This window comes from Varroa jacobsoni, unplaced genomic scaffold (genome assembly GCF_002532875.2).
Source record: "Varroa jacobsoni isolate VJ856 unplaced genomic scaffold, vjacob_1.0 scaffold_999, whole genome shotgun sequence".
NCBI classification, from domain to species: domain Eukaryota; kingdom Metazoa; phylum Arthropoda; class Arachnida; order Mesostigmata; family Varroidae; genus Varroa; species Varroa jacobsoni.
This window is the reverse complement of record NW_019213901.1, coordinates 139,425-167,076: the sequence shown is the minus strand read 5'-3', so window position 1 is coordinate 167,076 and position 27,652 is coordinate 139,425. Positions and strand designations below refer to the sequence as shown.

At 39.5% G+C, this 27,652-nt stretch overlaps 1 protein-coding gene and 1 long non-coding RNA gene across 6 annotated transcripts in view; one reads left to right on the top strand and one right to left on the bottom strand.

Moving 5' to 3' along the window:
• LOC111265714 (uncharacterized) overlaps positions 1-11,333 on the top strand; it is a 28,463-nt gene extending 17,130 nt beyond the window's left edge. The window contains exon 6 of the long non-coding RNA XR_002683611.2: positions 10,957-11,333. This is a non-coding gene — a long non-coding RNA (uncharacterized LOC111265714). The remainder of the gene's footprint in view (positions 1-10,956) is intronic.
• LOC111265711 (huntingtin) lies at positions 897-27,470 on the bottom strand. 5 transcript variants are annotated; one of them, XM_086970606.1, is made up of 38 exons: positions 25,788-27,470; positions 25,364-25,458; positions 24,847-24,927; positions 23,850-23,970; positions 23,347-23,486; positions 22,970-23,152; positions 22,389-22,547; positions 22,164-22,218; positions 21,720-21,873; positions 20,789-20,922; positions 20,404-20,590; positions 19,994-20,094; positions 19,461-19,562; positions 19,093-19,266; positions 18,766-18,930; positions 18,313-18,526; positions 16,817-16,962; positions 14,400-14,576; positions 14,071-14,247; positions 13,700-13,914; positions 13,240-13,417; positions 12,105-12,411; positions 11,720-11,925; positions 11,367-11,476; positions 10,953-11,050; positions 9,212-10,700; positions 8,516-8,840; positions 8,072-8,221; positions 7,252-7,458; positions 6,864-6,989; positions 6,504-6,668; positions 4,521-4,714; positions 4,129-4,285; positions 3,584-3,760; positions 3,253-3,375; positions 2,937-3,064; positions 2,669-2,833; positions 897-2,130 (listed from the first exon to the last, which is right to left on the bottom strand). In XM_086970606.1, the coding sequence occupies exons 1-38, from the start codon at positions 25,827-25,829 to the stop codon at positions 1,866-1,868; spliced, it is 7,392 nt and encodes a 2,463-aa protein (XP_086826732.1). In that variant the 5' UTR covers positions 25,830-27,470; the 3' UTR covers positions 897-1,865. The 5 variants fall into 5 exon arrangements, with proteins under 5 accessions (XP_086826732.1, XP_086826733.1, XP_086826730.1 ...); XM_086970607.1 differs by having other exon boundaries at positions 6,465-6,668; positions 25,748-27,469; XM_086970604.1 differs by having other exon boundaries at positions 6,465-6,668; positions 25,788-27,469.
• Between the last annotated feature and the right edge of the window lie 182 nt (positions 27,471-27,652).

Sequence of the window (27,652 nt, the reverse complement as noted above, 5' to 3'; positions counted from 1 at the left end):
GAAGATGTTGATTCGCATTTGATCATCGAATCGTTATTGTTCACTGTTGAGTTTACATACCGGTATAGATAAGGATTTGTACTTATATCTTTACCTAACCCGGTACCTTAACTGTGTTTAAATAAGAGCAAGAGTTCCATAAGAATTTTTTACATCTGCTAAAAGTGTCATCTCTGAAAGTTAAGTCTATGTAGGATAACTGCTATTCACCGTGATAACAGGTTACATTAATTACATTGGGACTCAAGACAGCTTATTAACTATTATTTTTAAACCTCGTTTTGTGTATAAATAATTTCAGCAATATTCCTGCGTCAACCAATATTCTTGGATCTATCTCATAAAAATAATTCGAATAAGATAAAATGTTTAACAGAGAATCAAAAATGACTAAAGACGCTTGAAAAATTTAAGTGGCAGAAAAAGTCCAACCATTGAAGCTTAGTTAGGTGATCAAAAAAGGACAACTCATATTCTCCTTCTTGGAAGGACTGTTAGTTTTTAAAATAGAAAGCCAGAAATGTTATGATGAACTTTTGAACTCTTAAATCCAGTCTCCATTGAGGATCGTCGAGTTTACTACATCAAAGCCTTGCTGGAATTTTTCATGGAAAACTAGCAACAAGGTAGACCGTTGATTACGAGCAACAAACGAGAGATGTTTTATATTTTAGCGGGAATTCGTCGAGCGCGAAGAGATTCGACAATAGCTGATATTCGCTCAGATTCTGAAAACAAGGTACCGTTGTTTGTCATGAAGAATTTGTCGGTTCGTAGTGAAAATAGCTGGATTTTATAGGTAGCCAGTGTTGTAGCGGATGAACGCATACACTAAAGTTGGTCTCAGCTTAGATACCGTACTTTGTGTATATGCCCTAGTTGAAAATAAGAGCACATTATTATCGATTAATTTACTTTCTTCTTTATTAGGTACGCGCACGCATACTTTCAGAAAATTACAACATTTAAAAACATTGGCATGTAATACAATAATGCTTCAATACATTTCGATCTAATGTTTGACGTTATGTTCCAATATAGATTTAAAGTTGTATTGCACTACAACTTTCCTTCTGTTGTCCGTAGTGTCGTTATTTATAAGGTTATTCTGTTGTCTCCTAGCTTTTCAACCAGCCTCAAAGTGATAACTGAAGTGATCGTTAGCAAATATAGATTTCTGGATTCTAATCTTAATTTTTTTTAGCCAAACAGGCTGCACGGGCGTACAAGATCTTTCAAATATAGATGTCAGTGAAGTTATAGGACACAGGAATAAGAGCCAAAAAAAGAGGAAATGTCTTCAACTGTCGGCCTGTCTTTCGCTCACTTTATCGTATGTTTGACAGTAGTTAAGGAGGTGCTTTAAACAAACATTCGTCAAATATCAATATCTGATTTGTGCCTCCGGAATGAATAAAGAATGCATATCTAATGGGTGCATTAGCACCGTGAGTGAGAACCATTTTTCCCCATTTTGACTCACTGGTCTATGTAATACGAGCTATCTGACTTAGCGCCGTTATTGCTCAGCATCGTTATGCTTTCAACTGTTTAGTACTACTTAAGCAATATGGTTCTACGGCGTCGTTACTCGCTGACTGTCGGTACCAGTTACTCAGGCTTAGAATAATGCTTAGCAATAGCTAACGAACGTAATGCCGTAAAAACGGATCAGCAAAATAGATCAAAACATCACAAAGTGGAATTCCTTGTTTTTAATTGGATCTTCCGTTTTTGCTCTGTAGCATGTTTATTACATGTGCAGAAGACAATACTTCAATGAATTAGGTAGTGTACACGAGTCGATCACATGTTGACTATGGACAGTATTTTCGTTATTATTTAGTCTAAGGTAACAAAGATGGTTAAGAAAGTTCTTGTCCTGCATAGGAAGATTTTGGCTGTTTAAGCGGTTTGGCAAGTCCTACTGCGTGTGCCTGGCTGCAGAGGTGCGAATAGAGCTCCCGGATGAAAGGTGGGGCGGTGACTGAGGCCAACAGGCCAACCAGCTGATCCTTCTTTGAGCTTTTGGCCAGCTGTCGAGCTAATGAAGTCACTGCTTGCTTAAGAAGAGCCCGGTCAGCTGAAGCATACTCGCCTAAGTGTCGGCGATGCACGACAGTACAAAGTCTGTAATACAATGCAACGAAGAGAAATAATGAACACATATGTTTATCATAAGATTAGCGTTTCGCTCACATGTTGATTCGGTCTGGGTCGATAATATACACTCCTTTGAATGATAATGTTACCATTGCTCGTTCAAACTTCAGCATTGACTGATAGTTCAGCTGGCATACGGTTAACAAACCGTTTTATAGATCTGTCAAACTTCTGGCAAAGCTTTGAAACACCCACCGAGGTAAAAGCTCCGAGCATTTCCGGAAGTTTACTAATATTTAGCACTGTACAGAAGAGGTAATTCCGAGGATTTAGTCTCACAGTAACCGAAAAAGTGTCGAAAAATTCAGTAATTAAAAAATCAGGTGTTTCCCTAAGAGGCCGATCGTCATCGAATGTTTCTTCTTACAGGAATATGGCGAGGATACCTATTAATTCAGTAACTAAGAAGCAGCAATTTAAAGAAAACAATGTACAAAAGTAAATGAAGACTCAGGTTGACAAGAAACTTGCCTTTATGTAGTTTGAGCTTGGTAAGTTTACTTACAGCGACCGGAGCATGGGGTCTTCAAGAGCAGATAGGGCACAGCAGAGAAGATTCCATCGAGCAACAGCTGAGGAACATCTCTGCGTGAGGTTGTGCAACGAAAGCAATAGCCAGTCCTCGACTAGATGTAGTTGACATTTTGTCTCGATCATAGATGAGTACAGTCTGTAAAATGCCGGAAATAACACAATCGATTATACAACAACTGTAGAAATACCAGATATATTAAGGTAATACTCTGTACCACGTATCACTATATTGACCAAACCTGTTCAATACGATCATTAGCAGTTCAGGGTATGGTTGTTGATACGAAAGGAGCTCCCCCATTACTTTGCTGATTCCTTCCGAAAAGGGCAATTGCTCATATACGGAGCAAAGGATCCCACAGATTGCCTGCATAAATGACGATTCGTAACAGTTAGAGTAAATAAGCTTTAGCCGCAGAAGTGGGCCCTAATACCACCGAACGAATAATAATTTGTTTTACACCGAAACATTCGGGTGTTCTAGCATACGGTGAGGTAATTAATGGTATGACAATCTAGATGCGACAAAGCATCATAATATTACTACACAGTCACCTTTCCTAAGGGGTAGCTATGCGTCGCCTTGATGAAATCGAACAACATGACAGACTTTTCAAGCAGTAAAGCCAGTGCCTCACTGTCAATGGCAGGAGATGACAGAGTTGAGGAATCGTAGCCCTGGATAAAATAACTAAACGTTACTATGCTATATGATATAAATTGAATACAGTAACTCAGAGAGGATCAGTAATATGTCGAAGAAAAAACTAGTTCGGTAGAGCTTCGACCTTCAATGAATTAAATACGCTATAGGCCAGGGTAGACACGAGGTATCCGTAGCAAAGAAAAAAATGTGTGTGGATTCGCCCTTGTTAATACGGCCTACCAATCGTGCTCGTCGTTCGTGCTGTTCCCGAAGATCAAGGATGATGATCAGTCGAAGATTCTCCATTTGCTCGATGTTGATAGCGCGACAATCCCGTCGAAACTGTACGTCGAAACTTTTGAATAGGTAATTGCGTACCCACTGCTCCATGCCTCGCGACCGTAACAGATGTCGGATCTAAACAGACGAAAATTGATAGGCATTATTTTACGTCATGTTTGCGTCTAGTGACTAGTATGTGGTGAGTACACTTGTTTAGCCAAATTGTTATTTAACCTATATTGCCTGAAAGCTTATTGGCATTTTTCGTACTGATAAACCTGCATAAAGTCAAACTGCTGTTAACTTGATTTGGACCACAGGAGGCTAGATCACCTTCGAACATAGGAGATTTTATAGGCCGCAATGCTTGCTTTGCTTTATAAATGAAAATGTCTACAGTTACACACATCATTGAAGCGAGCTGTACAATCATGAACTTTTAATAGACCTTAATAAGGCCAAAACGGATATATATATATATATATCTGTATATATATGCGCACCCCGTATTGAGAAGTAATAATGAGATTTCTCGTATCCCTGAAGGCACTATCCATACACTGTGTTAGTAACACATCCTTGTCTGCCTCATTCCGCCCGCTCTCTACCAGATAGAAAGCTGCTGCTCGAGCTAGTGCCAGTGTTGGCTCACATACGGTCCTGTGAAAGTAGAGCAAAAATATAGACGTACAGACTATTAACAACAACTAATGCATTGTAAGCCGACTTTTATAGTCCGATAAAAAAAAATGTACATCGTGTAGATATCGAGCTCAATTACAGGATGGATTCCTACCGCAGCATGGGAAAGATACAAAATGACCATAATAACTAATACGCAGCTATTACGTTATATGAAAATAGGAATTTTAGTACTAACAGGAATGTAACGTACCCGACATTAAATGTCGTGATGGCAACAATGGTGTCCACAATAATTTTCGATGTTTCCACCCTGACGGCAGGAATATGTCGATATGCGACAAGGACAGCCGTCAAAAGGCCGAACTGCTTGAATGAGTAATGGTCGTGCTTACTGATGTACTCGAAGACACGTTCCAGTTTTGTGAGTAGATTGAAGCGTGCCATCTAAAACGACCCATACGATGAAAACAACATTACAATGGATGTTCCATTAGTAGCACTATCAATGAAAATAAGTTCGAACTGACATGTTTAAATTAACTTATTTTGAAATTATTGCTACCATTTTGAATACTGCGTCATCATACAACAACGGTTATTACATAACATGTAAATGAGATAAGTCCATGAAAAATTGCTCATAGTAGATTAGGATTGAGTCTGTGAGTTAATCTTTTTCCAAAGAAAAAATCTTTTTCAGGTCTGAGTAAAGGTTTTTTTTCACGTAAACATCGCATGCCACTGGGGCAAAGCGTGTTTTATGTGAAATTTTATTGGCGTTTACGAAGACATAATTGTCTATAAATACAAAATCTAGAATTTTACGATTTCAGATAAGTGTGTCCGATCGCATCACTCGTATGATAGCGCATAATGCACCACATCTTGTATAGATACACATGTCCCCCGTACAATGTGATCAAATCTATCCGTTGCCAAACGTTTCATTCTGTATGATCCTTTCCAGACTGTATTAGTAATAAGCTCTCGTATTATAAAAGTCGAAATAGATATTTCTCTATGTGCAGATAACATCTGATTAGGCAGGGATGATGAGGAGCTGAAACGTATGTCTCAGACCCTCTACAAGTAGCTATGTGTCGTATATAAGATACGCCTACTTGTTCCACATTAAACAATGCAAGCACGTGGCGGGTTCTGTATTTCGTTTGGCGGATTTTGACATGGTTAAAATTTCTTTGGACTGTTTCGAAGACAGGTATTATCAAACGATCTAAATTGCATAGGGAATAATTGGAGCCGCCTTTATTTCGAACGAGGCCAACGTCAAAAATGATTTCGAAAGCGAACGTATTGCCACACTAGCGATCATTGTTCGCTATACTGTGTCCGTAATGTACTTTAAGAAGGCTTGAACGTTCGCGGAAAAAATTGCCTCCAGGTACCTAAAGCTATTCACGCACTTTAGAATCGTTCTATTTATGTAAAGTATGTCAAAAGCAATGCGGCGGATGTTAATCAACCATCAACCACTTCGACATAACACGACAGCCTCGCGAGAACTTCCCAGAGAGAGAACTGGCCCCAAAGATAATAAGATTATCGACGTGTGCAACGTTTTTGTCTATTCCATTGTATCCTGGACACAGAGTGACATATCGTTTATGATTCAGAGTGACATCTCTACGGTTCATTCATGAACCGCACAGAAAAGTCGGGTTATCATCTCCTGAAACATCCTGGCAAAATTTTTGCTCTCCAGGTATGATGCGTCTGACTACACATCAACTTCGTAGCCGATGTGTGATGATACGAGTCAGAATTCTGTAGCAGCCGTAGCACCTTTTTTCACGATTGCTCCCCATAAAGGTAGGTCCTGCTCTCATTTATGTATGGCGCTTACGAACGCTCACTTTAACGTGTCGCTAGGCACCCACGTCGGAAGCAAGCATTAGATACACTTGTCCGACGGGGAAATATGTTGCACTTTTCAGGCAAGCTGAGCCTGGGTCTTAGCTCCAACGGTTGGACTTACGACTTTGCTACTATTTTAAAACCCAAAAATATCCAATCTCTGGTATCTGGTCAGACTACCTAGGATCATCGAAGATTTCGTGCAGAAAAAAGATATACAATAAAAATAGATCAACGAACGTAGCGAATAAACAAACAGAGACAAACTAAATAAACTTGATGAAAACGAACGAACAAAACAGAAATTAGGGTAACTTACACGTACATCAGACTGGGTATATAGAGGAACCGTGCATACTTTGCTCATTAGGACGAGAAACAGCGGTACAAGTAAGGTGTCATCCTGGAAAAGGAAGTCTCCAAATCGGAAACATTCAAGGTCGATCTTAATCAATTGTTCGGCCGACAGCAGATCGCACAACTGTAACAGGCATCTATATATTGAACACCGAAGCTGGTAATCCTGCAAATTCAATACCAGAGAATAGACTATCAATAGCAAAAAAAAAGATAATACGACTGCTATCTGTGACTTGTAGATATATAGTTTAAATGAATTTGGACAAGTTTTAATTTGTACATATGCTTGGGGTGTGCAGACTATAGTATCTTTCGAACGCAATTTCAAGTAAGTAAAAACATAAACGTTATTTCTTACACAAAGATCACTTTTAAGCCATTGGTCCGTGATATCGAGGATGAGTTGGAAACACGAGTTAAGGTCGAGGTCAAGCGTCCGCATCGCCCCACGCCAATCACCCTTTTCCACGTCAGTATTGTTTTGCTGTAGTAATCCGTAAAGAAGACCGCAAAGGTAACGTCAGGTCCTATATAATAATGTAAATGTTTTTATTACTACGTTATTTTTTCATATAGACTGCTCATATCCATCTTAATTGAGATCTTCATGTAACGGACACCTCCCAGAAGCATTTCATCTAGAAAAAAATCATTAAAAAAAAGGCAAAATTGAGCTGAAAAAATTCCAGTCCACGTATTTCCCACACATATGCCTTCAGCGCATTAGATGCAACGGTATATCCTACCGTTGATACAGTGCTCCCAGGTTCACAAACATTAGCCTTGTGTGTAGGCGATTGCGTATTTTGCTGCCTTTTTGTGGGGGCACTCAGTTGTCCAAGGCCATATTTCCCAATGGGCCATGAAGCTCGCTCAACGTTCACTTCAGTCCCAACGCTTGACGCCGTTTTTTCAACGCGACCTCCACCAAAGGCGAAGGTATCACCGCCCCTCTATAGAAACAATATTTCGTTAAAATTGCAAGAAAAACAAAACAATCAAAAGTATATTTATCGCTTTTCGAAAACTGTAAGAAACGTGGCCGTAACTAGTACCGGGTGTGTATAATACCATCAAATGCGCGTACCTGGGATACGTTAGCTTGACGTTTTCAGCAACACGTTGCTTGTAAATATTGTCGCAATCTTACTTAGATTTGCCGGGTCGCCAACTTTCCAGTGCTGTAGCTACACCCCAAAAAGTTGTCGTAATATTGGCGCTTGACGTATTACTAAAAATGTCAAAAGTTAATATGCTCCGAGGAGACCCATTTGATGGTAAATACTGAGGCTTTAACCTTATATATTTGTCATCACAGCATTGCATACTAGATTTCTAACATTCTGTGTATTGTGAGATATTCTACTCAATGTAAAGTCCTACATTGGCATTTACAAAGACGACTTCGGTGTAGTAGTTGAATTGTTATTAAATGAGTTATTGATCCACACACAATTCTCTTTCATTTTTGGGTAAAGCGCTCTTTTTAGCCAGATCGGTTTTTACATTGTTTTTAAATCTATGAGCGGTCATGTTACCGTTACGTGACCTCCAAAGGCTTTTTACCGTTAAAACGTGTGTAAACTCGTGCGTGCAGCGTGGTGAATGAACAAAGGCTCTGCTTCGTGATGGCACTGGCACACGAAGGCATTGTAACAACAGAGACGTTATTGCTGTCAGACCGTGACGTCGGATCGCTCGCATATCAAACACAGACTAAAAATAATATCACAAATGGAATACATTCATCGTTTAATGCTATTTTGTAATTAATTACTTAAGAATGCCTATAGTGAATCATATGAAAACGCTTTTTCCTTTACGGAATGAAACTGTTTCCTACCAACAATTTTACAAGCCAGCAACACCGCCTGCAGTGGTAGGTCGATGAAATTAGCCAACTAATAAGACCAGATGAGCAAATCACCCGAAGAAAAAGATAAAATAAGCGTACTAAATGTCGCCACCTAGTTTCTACCGAGAAATTAGTGCCACTAAAAAAAGTCGAACCTCAGCGTCGTTACAACGGTCCTCAGTGATGTGATTCACCACTCCCAACAAAGTCACGTAGCTTTCTTCGAACTGGGTGCGACTAGACCAGCCGACAAAGTTGCAACGGAACATAAACTTCTGTAGAACTTGGATATCAAGATACGAGTCGCAGGGCACCTGTGGACGCGGCCATTCACCACGAAGTAGCGTCGGGTGAGGTGCTAGAATCCATTCGTTAACAGCACTAGTTGCTAGGTGTCGTATAAGATCCTTCACGTGAACTCCCAGTGGTATTTCCATCATTGACTCTTCGCACCAGTTTAATAATAACGACACGAGTACGCTGAGATCGTATAAATGAGTACACACATATGACAAGAATAACACAATGAAGTATGTTAATTGTCCTATTTTGGAAACTATGCAATCATTCGCGAAGGCTATATCACAAACTAGTTCAAAACTATCTTTTGGCGCCCTTCGGAAAAACGTTGTTGGTTTTGTTTTGACTTGCATATCTCCTGTTATTGTACAAAATGGTAATACAATTTCTCTTGATCTTAGTTAATATTCCACGCTTTTATGCAGTAAGCGTGTGTTGAAGGTCTGCTTTGAGGATTTTGTTTTTTATTAAAAAGCATACATACACTTAGTTCTTTTCCTTCACTACGTACTAATGGTTAATGATATAATTTACACTACTTAGCTTCTTACCTAGCTTGGCGCTCGTCTTCATCAAATTCCGGGATGTCTGGGATGGGGCTAAAATGGCTTATATATCGGTGCAATACTTGTGCCATAGTCAAAACAGCTTTGATGCCAAGGCACTCCTTTATCGGCACTTCTGAAAGTATGTTTGAGACGCTGTTAAAGGCCCGTCGAAGAGCGGCCATTTCATGGCAGCCGTCTGAAACAATTCCACCACATAGCTTCGTAATTGATGACAACGTTTCTCTACACCGACTATATAAATCGGGCTTTTGTTCTTGTCGGGTCCGCCTCAGTAGTGCTTCGAACGCCCGCGTATACATAAGCAATTGCTTTTTAGGTATATCCTGCGATAGAAAGGCTACACTTTTTCTATAGAAGTAGACCGTGAGCGGAGCCTTCTCTAGGGCAACGGTGGCCAGCCGAAGCTTGCGAAGATCGTCTTCAACCGAGAACAGCTTGTTAACCGCCCCTTCAGTGTCCGCCAGGTTGTCGCTTAGCTTCTGCAGAATCTCGCACACCTCCAGCGGGTCTTCAACTGTGCAGAGGTAGTCGAGGAAGAACTTTTCGTCTTCAACGCATTCCGTCGTGTTGCTACTGGAGAAATGACTAGCAACTGCGTCGGCGCTTACGAGGTGGTTACGTAGCTGACGGAGGTCTCTTAAAGGTGCCAGGGAAAGAAGGGCCGTCAGTTGCGACCACAGATCCTGCTGGAGGTGTCTACGGAGATTCTGGTCAAGGAGCTCGGTCATTGCCTGACGTGTGTACTCGGGTGCAAGCGGGAAAATCTCCATTACTAAGAATAGGAGAACCTTATCCTGTGACGACGGGTCACTTTTTGGTATTGACTTGAGCAAATTGTACACCCGTTGGGCCTTACGGCAGAGGTCGACATTGCAGCTGCAGTCGTTGAAAAAACGACTTAGTTCTTTGCGTCGATGAACCGAGGCGATCAGCTGTTGAATCGGGGGCTCATTGCATAGTTCGACAATAAACGACGCATTAGCACTGAGAAACTTGCTCAGCTGCTCTTGGACATTGTCGATATTGTCATCGAAGTAATCAGACAGCAAGATGAGTGCCGTTTCGGCGTGCAGATCTGTCAAAAGGTTCTGGCCCCGTTCATTGATTAATGATTCCCACCAGCCATAAATTCGGCACGTTTGATCGGTCAGTATAAGGAGGTGACACCATTGGCTGATCAGGTACGCCCGATCGACGTGCTTGGCAAGTAAGCGCCGACTGTATTCTTCGAGCAGAGCACTATTTTCAGACAAGAGTAAGACGAGCGCGTGGCACAGCTTTGGATATTTGCCGGATTGCAGTACGTAGGTCAGTTCGGAGAGAAGAAGTGACACGAATTCGACAAGTTGACCATCATTCAACGATGCTTCCAGCACGTATAATAGTACGTTCACCAGATAGTCGCTTAATTTTTGCTCCATTCCTAATAAATCACTTTGCTGTAGTTTTGAATCCATCTCGACTGGTAATTCTGTAAGGGTTAGAGCAGGTTGAAAAAGCTCGATGATCGTAAGTTATATACGGTTTGCTCATTTGTTAACTGGGTGATTCCGCGTAACCGATTATTAATGCAAATAAAGTGCAGCTGCAGTCCTGAGGGATATTTGTAAAAGAGTGGCTTTCCAGGAAGGAAAAAGAAATTAGTTACTATTCTTTTATTCGCTACTAACTTTGAATTCATCATTGGTTATAAAGTGAGATCGTTTTTTCTTTAATACCTTACCTAGGTCATCGCGGAAATCCTGAAGACGGTCAAGGACAATATCCTCTTCGGAATGGGTCATAAGAAGACGCCAAACAACGAGTAACAGTGACAAATAACTGTAAAAATCATTAAGTCATACTTGTCGTACTTCATCGAGATAAATAAATTTAAGAAAGAAGACGTTAAATCGTTTCGACGTAATTTCTAAACCCAACTTTTACTGTGAGGACGAGCATCGATTTGCCTCTGAGTCAACATGGAAAGTTATTATAGTTTTTAGCACAAAATTCATTTCTTTCAAACATATGTATAGAAATGCTGCTTCTATAATAACAGTTCAGTTCCGAAAGGTGACGAAACACCTCGATGTAAATAAAATATTATGGAATAAACACAGTGTAACAAATGCGGTATTACTGACTTGGTACATACCTTAGCAGGTGAGTATTAGAATGTCTGCCCGTTACAAAAAGTGCTTTTAAAATGAGATCCACGGGCCTAAAGACCGATGACGGCATCGCGCAGAATAGATCTTCCAAAACCTAATCAGTAGGTGCCAATCAGTAGAGGAAAGGCTGTTAGTAAGACACAACAAGTCAGAGCGAAATTGCAGTATAGCAAGACAACTACTGGATAGGTGTTCACCTGCGATACGATAGAGCAAGCCTACAATTTGCGGTCTGATTGTAGTATCTTGAAACAACCTCATTTCTCCTAATGATCTAAATGTAAAGCTGACCAAAGATTATTGCATGCTTCGTGTAGCTATTGGGAAAGTTACTGACCGAGTGGTCTTCTATAGAGTGAATAGGTATTTCTCCCCGGGAGAACCTAATCAGCACCATGTCCGCCACCTCACGAGAAATCTTCCTCCACCGATCCTCTGCCAGTTCGTAGCTCTGAATGACTCGACTGAGCAGACGAAGGCAGGCCACTGAATCAGCGTGTCGTTCCACCAAGCGTAGCACAGCAGCTCTGTTACTTTCCGCATCTAGATGGAATAGAAAAAAGCTGCTAACGTAAGTTTCGTTCGGTATTGCATAGTAATTATATTCTGTATGCCGTGACCATGTCGGACGATTTGATCATAGTGGTGGAACCGTTACTAGTAACTCGTTACCGAATACTGTTTCGAATAACGTTTTCAGTGAACAACGGTTTACGACTCACCCTCAGCGGAGATCGCAAACAAATCCTTGACCAGAGGCTCTACCAGGGGCAATGCTCGACCGGTAAGAGATGATCCGGGCTCGAGTAAGCGCTCGCATATTTTTAAGATCTTTGGAACTGAAACGACCAGCTTTGACGAGTACTTTTCTTTGGCCAATAGAAGCAAAAATTCCATCAGTTTCGGTAGTAGCTTTTCGAACGTCATCACAGGTGACGGAATTCCTTGATCAAACAGCAGCTCCAATTGTTCGATCACGTACTTCAGAAATTTTTGATGAGCATCAAGCAGGGTATAGTTAATGCGGCCCTGAAAGTTTGTTTTCGTTATGACACCGATAGTTTGTTTGAAAGAATACATGGTTGTTTGTCCTCACCGACATGTTACTCGACTGCAGCAACGGAGGCCAATTATCGAGACTAAGTGGGTCGAATGGAGCACCTTTGAAAGCACGGCTCATTTCTGTAGTAAATTAAATTTAACCAAGTGTTGTCCCAAGAAATCAAAGAACTGCATTGGCATTGTACCACATGCATGCACGTACACTCACAGATGATTCAGTGTTCTTCATTTTCACACAGAGGTAATTCCAAACATACGTACAAAGCCCTGCTTGGTCATCCTTGTATATTCTGCCAGAAACATTTGTATCGAGGGTGGAAGGTCATAGTATTCCGACGTTTGTCTTGAGCCAACGCCCTGCGTGATCAAAATATGGTTCGATAGTACGCGTGCTTCAATGACTTGTAATCGTTTTAGGAGTGCATACATCGCACTCGTTCATAGAAGCACTCTATCATAGAAACATTATTGTAGAAATGCATATTTGGTGCTCATAAAAGAGAAGATATCTCTTCAAAGCCTAACCACGTAGAAGTGATTTTCAACTAGAGAAACTTGTGCTGGCGAAACTTCATTATGACATGGATTTTTCGAAAAAAAGAAATGGCAGATCGTTATGCCTTACCTGTAGTTAATACCCTGTACGAGACCCATTCCCAAAAAGTGAGCAAGCGTATCGTTTTGTAAAGGACACATTTTGTCTGCCTGTTTTTCTTCGGCCACCGATGCTTGTGTTGCTTACAGCATTTATCAGCTATTGAATAAACACACTAACGTACTGTAGATTGTGCTCACCTTAACCAGCTCAATAAGCATCTGCAGAACGACTTCTTGTAGTTCGGGCGAAACTAGTAAAACGTAAAATTTGAGTGCCTGCTGGGCAACCGGCTCGAACATGCGAATATGTGGTGTCAACGCGGATTTGACATTCGTTGCAGGACGCACCACTGTTGAGCCCCACGAAGTCTCATACCTGAAACGTTCCAGATCAACATACATTCCCTAAATCACTAGTCACACATCTTAAAAAAAAATAGCCTTCTAACACATCATCAATTTTCTTCTTCCAAAAAAACTATCAAATATTCTAAATCGCAGTAAGGAAATGCATGCATGCATGAGAAACTTTTTTATGATCCAGAACACCTAGACAATGAAATAAGCAAGGAGTAACTTTAACATTACATTAACTGTTTCAATTTTAGGTGAATATTTGCTATTTGTAGAACATATTAATTAATGGGACAAAATAGACCATTTGTTATTTCGAAGTAGCTGTTCACTGATAAGAGGTGGATGGCAGTTAATTCGTTTCGTGAATTGAAGATACGGCTCATCAATTAAGACGCTATAGAGATCTCGAGATTCATCGCATCTCCGCTGTTCGAGCTGATTTGGCGATCGGCCTCTGTCATATTCCGTACGCGAATGCATTCCTGCATAGTTGGTCGCAAACAGCGTCCTTAATACCTGATAACAAAACAGTCAGATTTGTTAAATTGACATTTGACCGCTTCATACTCTTCCCAAAAAGTCGAACTTTTCGAGATCGTACAATTGAGATCCAATGACCAAGGGCAGGATCCGATAAAAGCTACTAAAAACGAAACTGTCGATTTCACTCACTTCTGTGGTAGTTCGAATGACAGCAACCGGTGCAAGAGCGAACAGCGTATGCAGGTTTCCGATCAAAGGCTGAATGTGCGTCGTAAAGTCCTGCATTAGGCATAGTGATAGTAAATTATCGATCGCAGAAAGGCTAGCGAGTAATAGTGGAGATGGTGCACTTGAAGATAAACTCGTCTGCAAAATAGCGAAGATACGAATGATTTAATTAAAATGTTGTTGCCCTAAAGTTCACCCGAACGGCAATGTGAATTACGGTACAATTTTTCGCCAAAATATTAACATATCGATGCAGTTGAATATAACAAAGTAGTCAAACATTAATGTACATTAAGCGACGCCGCCTTAAATGCAGCAGTGATGCCTTCCTGCAGTTTTCCATAGTGCATTTCACGAGTCAGAACGAATCCGTCTACCGTCTGTTCTGTCTCCCGATTCACCCGTAAAAGATCACTATCTTCACGTTCTAAGTTCAGCAGAAGCGGCTTGTCTGCTGGTTTTGGTACCTAGCCAGAAAGAAAAACGCAAGCGGTGGATTAAAACGATTCTGTGGGTAGTACTTAAAGAGAATGCAAATGTAGAGGAAATATTTATGTGCGGCGGAGGCATCCAAATCTGGACTTCGGCTTGAATTAACATTATATCTACACGAAAACAAACATTTAAACGAATTTTTTTCCATGCTTATTTAACATATCTACTACCTAGTACAACTACAGCTTTAGTTAAGGGGTCTAAGCCACTAACTAGAATATTTTTTTCAACATGCAAATAACCTTCCTATAGAACCCATGCAACAGTTGAAAGCGGTTTAAAAATTTCAGCAAGAATAACCGCGGACGAATATCTAAGCGACCTAATTGACAATTGATCATTCCCTCTCTAAGAAGTCCATCGATTTCTCTACTAAAAATTTAGTGAGTCAATAATAATGACCTCCAGAGCCATTTTTCAATTTAAAATCTATTGAGAATCGTCTCCTTTGCTTCATAAAGGTCATTTTTTGGAGACCACATGAAAACTAGCAATAACGTAAATCATCGATTTCAAATAAAAGATAACGTTTCTCCTTTTAATGGGGGTTAATCCAGCGCAGAAAAATTGTATGATAGATGATCTTTACTCAAATTCCTCGGTTTTTCGCCGTAATGGATTCTTGTTTTATTTCAGAAAGAACTCTGTTTGCACCAACAGTAATAGCAGGTGAACGCCTGTTCACGTGTCGTATACGAGGCGCAAACAGTGCGCCTAAGTATATCTGAATATGAGTGCTTCATTCTACATATATGTATATATTTGTTACAGCCGAAAATTTAACTAAAACATAAATAAAACAGCTGTTAGTTTTGGTGTGGTTAAGGTATAGCAATCCCTATACGCTACGTTGTCGATCTCTGCACAACGGCCTCGAGAAAACCGGCCAACGCTGGAGCTATAGCAAAGAACAAACGCGAGATGCCTCGGCCGCTCCCGAAAGACTAATGCCGAAGTAAAGGGACGTAACCGATGTCGAAGACCAAACGTGTGGGCTATGAGGTACAAGCAGCCCTGAAATCGTCTTAAAGGATCCGCGAAGAAAAATACTGCGCATTTGTTACGAAGATCAACGTAATTGCGAGGACGCCTGGAGCGTCGAAAAACTGTGGCAATGATGCAACGTCGCTACACACCTCGGCACAACGGCACCTCGAGACGCGTTACTGGACGAATATACTGTTCACCACTGCCAAAAGCACAGCCGCAAGGAATGTACGCAAATGCTGCGTAGAACGGCTGATAGCAGTGACCGAGTGAAAAACTAGGCTCCTAGTCAGAAGCGAACAACGTATCGATAAGAGACTAGGGCTCTTACACTTTTGTTACGTATGAGCTAGCGGCTATTTGTTCTTTTATATATATATATATATGATGCATTTAAATTGAGCGAAAACTTCAGCGAAATATTTGTCGTAATGGGTATGTCTTCCCCCGTTACTCCTGGTATCCAAACCTTTCTGGAAAAAATAGCAGACTCGTTATGGGAAATAAGAATGCGTTGTTTTCAACATGTAAGGATGGATCAGGTGTTATCTAATCCTTGTACGGTAGAAGAACTCCCGCCAAGACTCAAACTTATTTTTTTTGCCTGAAATTGACGGTTTACGTTAGCAATAGAGCTTGGCTATAGAAATTAACAGCCTTTTTAGGCTTAAGAATATCAATTGCATATTAGGTCGTCCAAACAAGTTTGCTTTTTTAGAACTTTTGCATTTTTTTAACTTTTTGGCCACTTGAAGTGCTTGAATTGTTGTGACGTTTGACCTTCAATCGGCTCAAAATTTAATTCCGTTAAAATTGTTGTGTGTGTGTGGGGTATTTGAGCGACGCTATAGCGAGTCTACACCTATCAATATCGTTCGACGCACGGTTGGTATTGAAAAGTTATTTGCAGATTAAAAAAGAAATGTATTGAAAACTGTTAGTTAGTGGCCTAGTTCCCTAACTGAAGCTGGTATCGTAATTTATGGTAGTTTTATTGGATAAACGTGGCCGGTGAATGACGCTTCTAGCACACGCAAAAAGTTAGTTCATATATCTATTCCCGTTTCGATACAGTCTTAAAAACGGAGTATAAAAATGTTTAATTTTTTAAGTTCAAGACACGTATATTTTTTTGCTGACTGGATCACACTTTTGGTGAACTCTACGTCGCACATTTAGTATGCTGATGTTTCACACATACAATAATTATCTTTCTGTAGCTTACCCATCTTTGCATCATACTAATCGGTTTCTCGGCTACCTCAGCGTGAATCGCTATCACCCGAAGTACATGGTCAAGAGAGAGAGACAACTCAGCCTTAAGCTGATCGGCACCAACCAGCAATGCCCATGAATCTCCACTAGTAGTGCCTGAAGATCAAATGTTTAGAGCATACTATCTACATATTACTCAACGTATTTAAGCATTGACGTTTCCTGCCTACTTTAATAGGTTATCAAATTCTAGGACGAATGTGCACCAGTCCTGTATCGGTTTTAGTAATCAGAAGGCTCTCAGAATTTGGTAGTATATTTAGGAATCATTCGATAATCGCCAGACAATACGAATATTATAAAAAATTTGGCAATAATGCAAGTACTTTGAAAGGACCGAACACAACAGCGACTGATTTGCCACTTCATAGTTCCTGCTGTAGCCGGGTTTAAGCAACGAATTTTATTTTTTTATTATAAGCCAATTTGTAATTCTCCCATGCAACAGGGTGTAGTGTGAAATTATCATAAGAGTGGTGGGTATTTCCTTTAAAAACGTTCATTTAATTTTGGTTCTCATGTCAACCTCATAACACTACCCTGAAACCATACTACAACTCGCTAAACAATCTACTCATAGGAAACCGTTAAATTGGATTTCAGACCCATTTCTATTTTCCTCAAAGTTACATAAACAACTCAACAAGCTATTTTCGTTTGTGCTACTCTTAGCTCGCTTGTAAAGGCTTATATAAATACTGTTAGACTGGTTAAACGACTGTCTTAATATTATATAATCTAAAAATCTTAGATGCATCTACTACAGTAGACATCCATGTATTAAACTCGCAGAGAGAACGTTTTACAAGAGAATCACCTCAAAGAAATGTGTACACTTCCACAATCTATTGCGACGCAATGATATTTCACACAGGAAGTTGTTTATACACACCCAAAGAATGTAAAATTTACGCGGAAAAACGTTTTTCCGACACTAAAAAACAGTTCGCTCAAACTCGAGGCAAACCAGCGTAGTCTCACCACACTGTCTGAATAAAGTGTTGCCCATAACTGCTTATTTATCGCAAAAAGGAAATCTTAGCCTCATGGCTGCAGTCTTTGCCGAACCCTTTATATAGCATGAAGATGTCACATACAGGTGTATTAATATAGAAATTAGGCTTGGTTTATATAGGTTTTATCTAAATATACCACGAAGCTGTCCATGTGCGAACGAGTGCAGCAAATTAGAACTAACAAAAATTCGATTTGTCATTTAATATAGGAATTAAATAAAATCAGTATTGAGCATCATTTAAGCAGTTTGAGCTACGGGCTCACTCAGTTTGATGATCAGGCTGACCCTTTTTTCCTTTAATAACGGTTCACACCTGTTATGTCCGAACACACCGCTGACTTCGGTTATCAATACAGTAATTAGCTTTTCCACTATGCACAGCTTACCCACATGATATGATATACATCTACGTAAAAATATTTTCTTACCGCTTGCATTTTGTTTAGCGTAGTCTCTCCCGTACGCAACAATAAGTCGACTCGTAATGTCAAGCATCAGTGAATGCAAACTCGTGTCATGCATTAGACTCGAACAGGTCATTAGATGATTTAAATGACCAACAAATCCTACACCCAATGGGTAATCGAATTCCGTGGCAGGGTACGCCTCAAGAATCGAGTGCAGTGCTACCAGGACACCGTCCTATTCAGAACAAAACACAAGATCCGATATGGCAGTCCGTAAAAGAATAAGCTATTCGATGACATTGGCTGTGTTCAAATCGGAACTGTGTCTTATAATTATCGAAAACACATTAAATAGAATTCCAATCAAGAATTTTTCTAAGCTCGAGAAAATCGAGAGACACCAGTAGAATACCCTACTTCAAACCTTAGAGTTCTACTTGGTTTATATCCGGTCGATAAAATCATTGCACTCACCAAAAGATACTTATCCTCAGAAAGCATGACCAGTTGCGCAAGTTTGCTTATCGTCCAACTAATGTTCTGTTGTAAAAGCCTGTTTCGACCCATAGTGTTCTCAACATGTCGACCAATTTTTGAATATTGGGCGAGGCAAAGAGTTACGCGGCTAGACGTGTTGTTCTAAAAAAAGAATAAATGGCAAAAAATTGTTTATAGATAGTATGATACTATATACATTATAGTAATAACAACAATGATAAAGCCTCATTATAGACACGCCATTAAGTATTGATTTCAAACCGCATAAATTAGTGCTGTACCAAAATGAGTACCCTCCCGTACCATCGTAGCCACACAGGAACAGATGGCCTTAGCCACTGCTTGACGAACACGCTGGTCCTCCGAACCAATAAATTCGCTCGACAGAAGGACATCACCGATCAGGCGTTGCTGGACGCGACGCGCCAGACGAAGATATACAAATGGAACTTCGGCAATGACTTCGCATAGGGTCACCTGACGATACGGTTAGTCTAGTTATACACACAACTATGTCTGCTACCGAACCAGATTATGTTTGTATTATCGATGTCTTTTGCTAAATTGTGAACCGGACGACACCCGATAATCTAAAACAGCTAGAAATCAGAAACAGGGTTACGTCCAAGTAAATTATCGTGGGAAGTAGCTTGCGAGAAGATGTTACTAACTCGTAGAAGGAAATATGTTGACGTCCTGAGCCGATATAACGCATCTACCAAACCAAGGACTTCTTTATCACTTGCTGTCTTCAGGTACGAATGAATGAATACCTGCCCAGAGCACACATACAAACCATAGGTTAAGTATAACTGATATCAGCACACAATTCTCAATTCATGATTTTGCATAGAATAGTTTTTTCCTGTTAAATTTAAATAACTCTGACGTCTGCAGTACATATCGAATAAAAACCATTAGGTGATTTTGAGCTTTAACGAAAAATAGTACCAAATAGCTTCAAAGGTGAAGAGATGTTAAAAGAACATTTAAAATCTTAATTGACACTAAGCCATATATATTATACCTTTTTAGTAATGCATAGTTGTGTATGACTGGTGTATGATTAAAAACGGATGTTTTTAATTAGAATTTTCAATATACCGTTACTGGTTGTTTTTTTTTTATAATGTATTTGTTATTTATCATATGGATTATCGAGCTGATCCAATATAGGACCCGTCATCATTTCAACATGCTATACCTTTATCGCATCTAGAGCAGCTTTTTGGCACAAAGGATCTTTATCTTCTAGACGGCCGAGTATCGATGAAAGTGCTCTGTCAACGTTTGATCGAGGCTCGCCTAAGTAAAGACACAACACTGTAAGCATATCAAGTTCTTGCATGTTAATGAGTTTAACCCACCTCGCTTAAAACAGCAATAAGACCTAATGGGAGAAAAATATAGTTTTTTTTATTTACCGCCGTTTTGCCATAAGAGGATCAGGCTCGACCGAAAACGCAAATCAAAACCTATTAAAACGCTCTGTCAAATCAGAAACTGGTTTTGATATGAGAAGACCTGTTATAGCGAAATTATTGTGAGTGTTCCATTTTTACTGTCCATTTTCAAAAAATGTAAAAACTATAACATAAGGAAATTGTAATTCACCTTGCGCGTTCCAGACATTTGCGGTCACCGCAATCAGGTGAAGCACGTTAGACACCAAATGAGGATCATCCGATTGTTCGGCAAAAGCACTTTCCAGTACGGGGCCCAGACGGGAAAGAACAGTCGGTTCAGCGGACAAACATCGTACGACACAGTTCAGAGCTAGCGAAAATTGACTCACCTGATACTGCCAAAAATAGAATTGTATTTCGTATTGATTCAATGCTAACCACAGTTTCACAATGCTTAGGACGCTTATTGAATCGTAAACCTTGTTGCCCTGTTGCCTAGCAGAAAACCCCTTATAGCCCTAACTGCTAATCGATTTTGGTAATTGTAACTTTTTGTTATGTGCAAGTCAACGTTAAAAAATGTCGCAACTGACTTTGCTGTTAGAACGTTCTCCGACGTATTTATTGACCAGTAACGTGGCAATAAAATGTGAAGCGGGTAGGTCACCAAGTTCGTCCTTTAAAGTAATTAAAGGACAATCCGAGTTACAATTACATATCCTAGATTCTGAAAACGAAACAAAGGCAACAATTTCCTTGTTATTTTTCACGAGATTTAGGCAAACCCTGAGCGAACAGATCGCTTTATAAAAATAATGTTTTAGGACATGCGCGACACCTAAACTTATTTCCTTTGGTTTCAACTTGTGCCCATAGATAGTTGGGAAAAACCGACCACGCATTTCGTAACAGACTTTACACTTATAGCGTTTTTCTCATATCATAATTAATGGTCAGCTGGGAATGATTCACCTCTCATTTTACATTAAATTATGAGGCAATCTGTTCTAAATTTAGCTTCAACCTTTTCCTTTAGCACAAGTGATAATTATTTAGAGCAGCGAGTTAAACTAGCTTCGTTGACAAGAGCCTTTCTGTCTAAGCAAAGCAAAAAAATTTCGTGTTGAGGCAGTTTCGTTTACAATATCAAACGCATTTGACGTTTGAATAGATTTTTTTAGATTCTACCAACTTTTACAAACGCGGTATATTGAAAGAACTGCCAAAGTGTGGTCTAGTGATTACAAAGAAATAGCGGAATAACTGCAATAGCCTCGCCTGACAGTTGAAAATATCTAGAATAATACCCGAGAGAGCAATGAACGTAATAATAGGAGCAGATGCCTATTTATGCACAGCTTATCGTATGCATACCACCGAAAACAAATATTAACGCTTTCACTTGGTTTCATTAAGCAGCAGATACAACGAATATATTATAGCTAGAAATTAGCGTATGGTGACTAATATTCAAAACAAAAAGATGAAACGTTCTGAAATATGTTTAATAACACTCGTCCTTACCGGAGCTATTTTTTTTAATGGCAATCGTTCGATTTAAGGGCCTTTTGAGCAATGCCGGGCACCGCGAAATGATCTCTCGTAGACATTCTAAAGCGGGGCAACTCAATGAGCTGCCCTCAATAATAGCCGTGCAATGCAGCACAGCAAAAAATGCCTGAAAATTACAGCGAACATCATAAATGAACAAGATTCCGACCTATTCAATTTAGGCAGTACAAGAGACGAATCGTTTTGTATCTGCTTAGCTTATCTCCAACAACTTAATTGCGTCACTATGACCGCATTAAGATTTTTTACGCAATATCGAGTAACTTTCCTCATACGGGTTTAGTGTAGACTATAGGGTTCCACCTTAAATATTTGGCAAAGCTTGAATACATTTCTCACAGCCTTTTCCTCTCTAGACCTAGGTGCCTTATTTAGAAAAAGACAGTCGAGACTCACCTCCTCCACAGCTGATTCTTCCATTCCCACAGCCTCGTATTCTTTTGTTAAATAGCTGAAACAATTGAACGTCATTCGCAGACGACAGGAGAATACAAATCAACATACTTAAAACTTAAAAAGCATGGTTTCAAAGGAAATAACGATTGCTAGGATTAGTCTGAATTATAAGTTTAGCAAAGTTGTTATTCAACCTTAACTAGATCAGGTTAAGACCTGGCTTACCGGAGACAAACTAGGGCAGCGGGTAATGTTTGTTCTTCATTTCGGTGAAGATGTCCTACGAGAGTGGTTCGGAGAAACTCGCAATTGCTGAGGCTTTTACGGCATTGAACAGCAAGACAAACCAGGATGCGCGATGCGACTCGGATTAAGGATGGTTCGCTACAAGGGCATTGAAGTTAAAAATGTTTGTCGGCGCAGAGAAAATTTAGGAACGATTGCATGACCACATGGGGCCAAACGCTCAAAACTATTATGCCGTTAATTTATTTTTTATTCTTTGAAAACGGCCAGTAAGCAGTTATGTTCGTAGTTTCGCTCAATTCAAGCATATCCAACAGAACGAGAATTGAGTCTAGTTTCGCTAAGCACAATATAGTCCCAATCTCGTTTTTCTAACGTTTTGTCAATCATCACCCCCTCCTCATCGATGTAAGATGCGCAGTGCAGCTGCGACTTACTTAGAAATCAGTTTATTATCACCTTTTTCGTCATGGAGTTAGCAGTTGCCTTGAGTGACCAAGCTTCCTAAGAAGCCTACTAATAATAATAATGATCATAAAAAAATATATTAGGGTAGTTACACTGTTGAGGTGAGGACAGTAATACAGGCAGCGATCAGCTGTGTGACATCCTCATGGCTTGTGTATGGGCCCAAAACTGTAAGAATCTCCTCTAGGGCATTAGCGACCGCTTCGTCCTGAAGAAACTGATCTTTCCGCTGGAGCATTTTTAAAATACATGGAACAAGATTAACGCAATACGGCCTGAAACGCACGTATTTATCATGAGAACTTATGATACACTAGATTTAATTACATACATTCTCGCCGATAAACGCCATGCATGGACTATTAGAATGAATTAAAAAATCACTTGATCCGACACATGCTAACGCAATGAAATTTATTGTCTCTGAGCTCGAATAAACGAAGGAAAGTTATCTAATTCTGATATTCACCTTCGTTTTGCATGCTTAATTAACGGCGCCAATTGGGCGAATTTTGTTAAAGCCAATGCAAGTCGACGTTTGTCCTCGCTCCTCTTAATTTCCTTGTACAACTCCGCTTGAACTCGCGATAGATGACTTTCAACGAGACGCTAAAAATAAATTCACATTATAGATAATGGGAACTTGAAATGTGATCGAAAATAACCGAGCGGTATTCCATCTCAATTCACTACCGATTCAGTTTTCAGCCGTTTAAACGATTTTTTCATTAATTAACAATCTCAATTTACAACAATCTATTATATACGCCTTTCAAGACATAAACTAAAAAGCATTTTGTTCATAACTATGGTTATTAAAACTCGACTACCTTCGTAAGGTACGCTCATAACCGCCCAAACGAGAGACCACGTTACATATGACTATAACCTTTGACGCTTTTACTATGAATATAATTGCAAGCGGTTACGTTGTGTTTTACCATGAGTTTTGTAATGGTCATAATGGATTACCTGGATGGTTAACGAGAGGCATTCGGCCGCAACGAGGCGAGCATTTTGATTTGGGTTGGCGCTTACAATGAAGAAGCACTCGAACACGGAACTTAGCAGTTTACCGAAGTCCGTCAAACCCCTGACAAATTATCAGGTCAATAGAAAACATAACAATGTGTCATATTTAGATCTCGTAAAACATTCTGACTAAAACTAATTCAAGCCGAAGTGCATCACTGATACGTATCTGAATCGTTTTCTATTTCCGACAAAGCAAGCAGGTCAATACAAAATGCAACCATCAAGGCTACCATAAGAAAATACAGTTTGGCTTTAGTGGCGCTAAACGTGTGACGCGTTATAGAGGCCTGTATTTCATTCAACAACAAGATAATTGTATCGTCGAAAGACTGAAATTGCCAGTGACAACTATAATGTTCTGTACTCCAACATTAAATTGTTAAACTATATATATATATATATACATATAAACCAAAAAACTCTATCGAATAAGACATCAATGCATATAACACTTGCTTACTAAAATGCAAAACCGTCAATCAACTGGACGGATACAAAGTGGAAAAAATATGCTGATCCTCATGTAATGATTTAAAAAAACAACAAACAAACTGGCTGAAGTAAGTGCTAAAAAATTCAGCCTTTGTATATACTAAATGGCATAATTGGAAAATATCTATCATTATTGCTAGCAATTATAACATTCGACACTTCTCTATCGCTAAAGCCTTTGGAGAACATTTTGAAAAGAGCCGCCGATCGAGAAGGCGGGAACGTTAAACGTCAACTAGGTCCAAAAAAGTATCCTTAAAAAGTGTGCGAGGTCCGACCGGGAGACGAAGTAATACTGTTTGAATTATATCAGTAGAAAGACTGCATTATTGATTGCATTTCCATGAACTGATGAATTGATCCAAGGACCTAAACATTATTTAAAACAAACTAATATTAAAATGATAAAACATGTATGCATTTTGTAAAAATAGAGACTTACTTAGTTTGCTCGGTGCAGATGGAGTCCGCGAGGTAGCAGCAATGACCGAAAAGTTCAGTTCTATTCAACTCAGTTTGGCCCCTAAAAAAACAGTCAAGGCATAACGTTACAAACGAATCGAATCTACCCTTTTGTCTCATATATTCATTTGGAAACTCAATTATACTTTATATTTCTTCGTTAATTTATATAGCTAATATATATATAAATGATGAAATATAGACGATACACCAAATGTCGGCAAGTAGTAATTAAGCTATGTATAGTATATGCAGTACGCTGCTAGCGTGATACCTCTTGACAATCTAGTTAGACATCTAGACAGACATTATTTATATTACTTAAGAAATTAAAATGTTATGCCTTTAACAGAATGTTCTTAGTCAGTCCGAGCTATTATCAAGCTTGTTAAAAATATATCAAAACAAGACATAAAACCATGAGAGGATCAATCCCAAAGAACGAACTAATTTTAAACTGAAGCTATGTAATGTTTCTACATAACAATTAAATGTACTTCTCGCAATCATGTGGTCTGGAAGTGGCCTTAATCGCTTCGATGCTTTTCAGCAGCCGGTCCATAGTTAATGATTTTGAAGACATCATTTTGACCTAGGACAAACAAGGTATTTTAAATGTCAGCTTTCAATACACGACATCTGTTGAGCTTCGCTATGTGTCGTCGACTAGTACGTAATACTTATAAAAAAACGAAAGACTGTAACTTTACAAGTTTGCCCAGACTCAAGGCTCCGTAGGTGTATGCTCACATTTTGTAACAAAAATTAATCGTAACGATGATATATTACCATTTTTGTTGATTTTATTACCATCATAGATAGTGTGAGTTTAAAAACAGAAACATTGAAATTTGGGCTTAAGATAAATTCAAGATACATACAACATCACGATAGCTTAAAAAAAGATAGACGTATTACAACCATAACATATCGGCTAGTGCTTTCAGTCTCCTGCTTGCACATTCGTTATATTAACAGTACAAGCAACGTGTCTTTAGTAGCAATCATCAATAGCTCAGCACCATCAACAACTCTGGTAAAAACAACAAACTGTAACATGTATAGCTATAACTTGATATGCTGTAGCGTTAACTATATTCATTATAGTTATTTATTATGGACTTTAACAAGCTGTTTTAGTTACAGACAGATAATGAATAGACGTTTTTTCCAGCAGAATTCAGTTGTAAAGTAATGTCCCACTACTTAAAACGCCGGAAATTTAACAGGCGGACGTAGTCGAATCTACACTGGAACGGCAAATCGCACTAGTCGGATCGACAACGTCCGCTTCCCGTTATATGAGTAGCATATATTTATGAGCGTTTGCGATTGATGTCACTTGTTTCCTGAACTAGCTCGAATTAGCTCGATATGGTATTAAGAAAAAGCATAAAATTATCGTGACTTCATACGTGAGTTCAAAAAAATCTATAAAAAACTACCCCTGAGAGGTCCCTTATACTTTTTTCCCCTATACGAGTATTGAAACTTTGTATCCACTTGTTTTTTTTTTTATTTATTCATTGTTATGATAAATGAGACTGCAGACCTCACAGTTTCAATCGTAATCTATCGGTCTGTTTGCATGCCGCTTACATTCTCCTTTTCATTCGCGAGTATGTTCGCAATATTTTTTCTTCCTCAATACAAACGGCACCGGTGAAATTTATTGAAAGGACAGACTGACATATTGATAAATTCGCATTTATTCAGAATAAAATGCACAGTGGTGGAAAATATATGCAAACATGGCGAGTCACTAGAACGCTAATGTCCGGGAAGATATATAGATTTTGCCTGCAGCGATTTATAACTATTTAAAGTGATGACTCCCGGCACCACATCAAAAATGCGGAACCAAAGATGACGTTTGAACAAAATGTAGGATATTAGAATATTAAAGTAACCGAAAAAAAAGTTTAATGAAATCCAATGATATGAAGTGAGCATATGCCACTACAGGATACATCTACGGTATCTTGTCGGTAGAGTCTTAACTAGACGAGCTTGAACAGATTCTTTTTAAGCCATGCGGACTTGACGCACGATAGGAGAGCACCTCGCGAACCCGATATCGCCGATCAGAATCGTATTACTTCATCGAACTTTAACAGGATTGATAAAGCAACCAGTTGTGTGCCAGCTATACTAATTACGGCCTCCACCCGGAGTGGATCAGACACAGTCACTTGCCACTTCCTTTGGGTAAGTGATGCAGCGTACGTTTGCCGAGCATCAAATATCGATAAATATCCTCGTTTAGTTATAATATTGAAATAAAGTCACCACATTTTGAAGACACTTCCACAATTGTGTGTGCCCATCTCACGCGACTGATTTGTGTGCATATCTGGAATGATAGGATTGAAATCTTGTTCGACCGTCGCTGTGAATTGTTTGAATACAATCTTTAGAACGAACTGTGCTAAAATAATCGGGAGTCATTCACGTAGATTATTAGTGATCCGAGTATCTGTCAATGGACCATCTACGTATGGAACACACAGACACCCATCGTATCTATAGCCAGTTCGTACTGCTGCTGTTAGTTACAGCATAACAGATCTAACAGCTGCTTCTATTGTTCGGAAGGGAGCAGCTCCACGGCTGGATGAGCCGCTGTGTCCATCAACGAAAAAATCACAGTCGACGTTCATTTCTCCCCACGAGCAACACCATCAAGATACAGACAATAAAGCAAACTGGGGCCACACCAATAGGATCGTCTGCTATCTCATCAAGTTTGATTTTGCGAGCGCCAGCTGATCTGCAACAGATGAATC

What these genes read in the sequence shown, in the direction of transcription:
- LOC111265711 (XM_086970604.1), bottom strand. Translation starts at nt 25,829, where the DNA reads ATGTGCAAGCAGGAGACTGAAAGCACTAGCCGATATGTTATG. An exon ending in GCACTAGCCGATATGTTATG is followed by an intron (nt 25,459 to 25,787) that starts GTTGTAATACGT and finishes TGTTTGTCCTAG; the next exon opens with GTCAAAATGATGTCTTCAAA. An exon ending in TCATTCGAACTACCACAGAA is followed by an intron (nt 13,915 to 14,070) that starts GTGAGTGAAATC and finishes TTTTGTTATCAG; the next exon opens with GTATTAAGGACGCTGTTTGC.